Source organism: Caenorhabditis briggsae, assembly GCF_000004555.2.
Source record: "Caenorhabditis briggsae complete genome, chrV, whole genome shotgun sequence".
NCBI classification, from domain to species: domain Eukaryota; kingdom Metazoa; phylum Nematoda; class Chromadorea; order Rhabditida; family Rhabditidae; genus Caenorhabditis; species Caenorhabditis briggsae.
This window is the reverse complement of record NC_013488.2, coordinates 2,584,253-2,588,768: the sequence shown is the minus strand read 5'-3', so window position 1 is coordinate 2,588,768 and position 4,516 is coordinate 2,584,253. Positions and strand designations below refer to the sequence as shown.

Below are 4,516 nucleotides of genomic sequence, written 5' to 3'. Positions count from 1 at the left end.
TGTTTTTAGCCAATTTTTAACCCCATTTTGAAGGTTAAAAACCATAGTTGCAAACGGGCCGGCCCGGACAGATAGCGGGCCGGCAGATAACTCGGCTTCAGAACCAGATATTTTGACGGATTTGATATCAAATGATAGATCTCGACGAGGTCCATCTTAACTTTACCTTACGGGCCGGCTTCGGGTATATTAACATGCCGCGGACCGAACATAGGACCTCGTCGAGATCTAACATTTGATATCAAATCCGTCAAAATGTCTTGTTCTTAAGACGAGTTATCTGCCGGCCCGCCATCTGCCCGGACCGGCCCGTTTGCAACTATTTTTTCAGCCAAATTTCAGAACCTACCATTCTGACAAACATCCTTTGCTGTGGCGGAGCATTTCACACTGCTCAATGGAGTTTTGCATTGTGGTCCAAGGAAATCAAATGGGCATTCACACTTGTAGCCGTTCGGAGACTTGGTATCAATCGAGCAACGACCACCGTTGGCGCACGGCTTCTCGATGGAGCACACTTGAACGTCTGGAAGCAGATAATTCCCTTCAAAACTAGATAATTTTCATTGAGTTTGGTTGTCGTTGAAGCCAGTGTTGCGCCTTTGCAGGGGAGAGACGCAGAGAAGCTAGAGCGCTCTCGTTTCTCTGCGTCTCAAACTTCAAAGGCGCATAACTCGCTTCAAGGGCAACCAAACGCATTGAAAATTATATGGTTTTAAAGGGAATTTCGAGCCCTTCTTCTTTTTGGGAGCTACAGTAACCTACCAATATCACATCGATCACCGATGAAACCATCGCGACACTTGCACGTGTTCGGAACGTCGTTATGGCACTGTCCGTTGAGGCAACCGGCGCGTGGCACACACTGCTCGCACTGCGCTCCCTTGTAGCCGTTGATGCAGGCGCACTGGTTGGGGGCGACGCATTTTCCGTGTCCGTTGCAGCCAGAGGCGCAAATTGCTGTAAATCAGGTGGTCTCTGTGTTTCCAGATGTCCGATTTCTTTCAATTTCCCGAGTTACCGTATCCCTCTCATAGAACCCAAAGTTTGCGCTCAATTATCTCAGCTCCTATAAAAGATATCAAAAATCTATCAACTGATAAAATATTGATCCTAATACCCTCAACATTTTATCAGTTGACTTATCTACTTTAACAGAAATCTTTATTATATACTTTAACAGAAATCGAAATAATTGAGCTCAAAATACGGCAATTTACCTTCCACCTGCGTCCATTCTGACGCAACTCTCTCGCCGTGTCAAAACTATGTTGCCAGCCATTTCTCTTTATTTGTCTAACTTGTACGAGATGACCTAATCAAATTAGTCCGAAAACACCTGTACAATTCTTTTTACTTGTTACAATTACCACCAAAGTAAGACACCTGGTGCACCCTGTATAGTGCTAGGTGGTGTCGGCTAGGTTATCTTGCCAAAAAGATCTGAGGCCCTGGAAAAGCACCTTATATAGTGCTTACCGTGCTAGCATAGGAGTTTTAGGCTAGGTGGTTTAGCATGAGTGGTTAAGCCTAGGTGGTTTAGGCTAGGTGGTTTAGCCTAGTTGACTTAGGCTGAGTGGTTTGGGCTAGGTAATATAGGGTAGGTGATTTAGGCTAGGTGTCGCCTAGGTAGTTTAGGGTAGGTAATTTAGGCAAGGTGATTTAGCCTAGGTGTTTTAGGCTGAGTGGTTTCACCAGGGTGATTTAGCCTAGGTGGTTTAGGCTGGGTTGTTTAGTCTAGGAGGTTTGCCTATGTGATTTAGACTAGGTGATTCTGCCTAAGTGATTTTTTCCAAAGATCATATGTAGATCCGATGCTTTCAGGTCCACAAAACCCTCTAAAGATCTCCAGGCCGGGTGGTGCGGCCGGATCGAAATCGAGGTTAATTGGGGGACGACTCCTCTGTCTTCTTCTTCTCGCTAATTGGAAAACTAACTGTTTTTTTAGTGTGTGTCTGTGTTGCCTGTCCGTCAGTCTGCATTGTCTTTTCCCATTTTCCTAAATCCCCTAGTAGCGAATTGAAATCTACTGCACCACCACCACATTAACCTTGTCCATCAAAATTCATTGATGTGGTTCCGGAAATTTGAAATTCCATTTTTTGCCCATTTAGAATTTGACTCTTAGAATTTCACTGTAAAAATTTCACACCCAAATCCACTCAATCATTTTTGCAATGCGCGAAATGAAATGGAGCCTTTGGCGCCATCATTTCGCGCGCAACGGCTTTGTGGTGCCGCCGGAAGAGAAGACTTGTCAATTGACCAGATGTGTGAAATGAGGGGAGGTTAATGGACCGGGAGGGAGGCGCCTTGGAGATAGAGCATTCGGGTAGATTGGGACCCTCGACTCGAAACTTGGCACCGAGCCAATTTCAGACGCGTCGCGTGTCGGCGTAGCGGTCGCTACTTGGGCCAAATTTTGCAGCAAAAGAGTGCGATGAAGCGTCATTGCTTTAGGTGCTCAAGACACTAAAAAAAACTCACGAGTCGAGCAATCGCCGCCGGTCCATCCTGGCAAGCAGCGTCGTTGTCCTTGTGGCGAGCACTCCCAGTGGTGATCGGGCGATGGGATGCAGTAGCTGCCGCAACGGTGTCCGTGGTAGTTGCTGGAATAGAGATCGTTGAGATTCTAGAGTTGTCAGAAGATCAAGACCAAGCTCCGAAGCTCCTAATAGTCAAAAATGAGCCAAAAATGGTCAGACATAGGCTGAAAATGAGCTTTGAAATGTCGAAAATGAGCTGAAAATAAGCTTAAAAAAATGAGCTTGAAATAGTCAAAAATGAGTTAAAAATAGGCTGAACATGGTCGGAAACGGGCTAAAAATAGTCAAAAATCAGCTAAAAATGAGCTGAAAATAATCTAGAAAAAAGTCGAAATGAGCTAAAAATAGCCCAAAGTAGGCTGAAAATTAGTCTAGCAAAGATTGAAAACGAGCTGAAAATATTCAGTAAAATGGGCTGAAAATGGGGTAAAAATAGTGAAAAATAGACTAAAAAATGGCCTTAAACTAAGCTTGAAAATGTCAAAAATGGGCTGAGATGGCCGGAAATAGGCTAAAAACGTGCTGAAAATAGTCTAGAAATCGTCGAAAATGGACCGAAAAGGAGCTAAAAAGCGCTTTAAAAAGGCAAAAATTAGCTGGAAATTGTCAAAAATGAGCTAACAATGATTTTTAAAAAAGTCGAGAAATTGTCAAACGGGCGGCTAAAATGAGCTAGAAAGAATCGAAAAAATGGGTCAAAACTAGTCTAGAAATAGTCAAAAATGGGCTAAAAACGAGCTAATAAGCTTCTGAGCTTTTGAGCTTCAAGCTCCCAAGCTCCCAAGCTCATAATCTCCATACTTGTGAAATTTCGGCCCGGCCCGGTTCGGCCCGGCCCGCCCGGCCCGGGCCGGGCCGGGTTGAGAGAAAATTTTCAGGGCCCGGCAGAAAAAAAAAAACAAAATTTTTGAATAATGAATTTTTGTTTTTGAATTTTGTTTTTGTTTTTGAAAATGAATTTATTGATTTTTAGAATGTATTGAAAAATAACTCGAAGAAAAAAACACTGAATACCTTTTTTCGAAACAATGATTCAACTTTTCGCTCAAGATTTTGAGGTTCGCGGTAAACTTCCGGGCCGACCGGGCCTCCGGGCCGGGCCGGGCCGGTGAAATTCGTGTTTCGGCCCGGCCCGGCCCTTCACAAGTATGATAATCTCCCAACAAACCGTACCTATCACACTTGTTCCTCAACTGAACGGTCACATTGAATCCGGTGGAAGTCGTCACGACGATCGGCATGCGATTCCATTCATTGTCAGCCGATGGGCGGTGGTGTTCGATGGCGAGGATGGCTGGAAAAAAGCGAATCCTGACAATTTGATGCTTTTCTATCTATGGACCATTCTGGTGCGTAGATAAGACAGGGCCGGTGCCCGGAAGGTGTCTAAAATGACCCGTGTCTCACTATCTCTGACATGGTCAGTGCAAACAAAGGGACAACTTCCCTATCTGTCCGCTAGATAGCATGCCTCTCTTACCATTTGTTCCGGGCTCGATAACTTTGAGATGCACATCGATGATCTCACGGGATTCTCCTTGGTAGCGTCCGGTGTTGAATCTCAGCTCTCCTTGTACCTTTCGCGGGCTCGACAGCTCATCCGGCGCGGCGCACTCGAAATTCGCACAGACTGTCGGCTCGAGAAGGATGGTTCGTGGCGAGGCGACGAGCAGTTCGATGGTTCCGGAAGCGTGCATGGACGGGGCGAGGAGAATGAGGATGAGGGTGGAAGCGGTGATGGTCGAGGAGTTAGTCATTGTACAGGAATGGGCGGGTGAAATGACCTGAAAATCGGGGATTTTTAAGAGAGGCTAAAATTGGAAAAATCAAGGAAAATGGAGCCGAAAAATCAATAAAAAATCGACATTTTCAAAAAATTGAAATTCAACGATTTTAGGATAATTTTCAGAGAGCAGTTTTTAGCATAGTTGCAAACGGGCCGGCCTGGGTAGATCCATTAACATGCCACG

General features: G+C 45.1%; 1 protein-coding gene across 1 annotated transcript in view; it reads right to left on the bottom strand.

Moving 5' to 3' along the window:
• Window positions 1–4,303, bottom strand: part of Cbr-apx-1 — a gene marked incomplete at both ends in the record, with an annotated part of 6,690 nt that extends 2,387 nt beyond the window's left edge. The window contains 5 exons of the mRNA XM_045236720.1: window positions 350–526; window positions 766–960; window positions 2,488–2,609; window positions 3,720–3,840; window positions 4,027–4,303. Coding sequence (XP_045097401.1) covers window positions 350–526; window positions 766–960; window positions 2,488–2,609; window positions 3,720–3,840; window positions 4,027–4,303 — 892 coding nt within the window. The remainder of the gene's footprint in view (window positions 1–349; window positions 527–765; window positions 961–2,487; window positions 2,610–3,719; window positions 3,841–4,026) is intronic.
• Window positions 4,304–4,516: the final 213 nt, after the last annotated feature.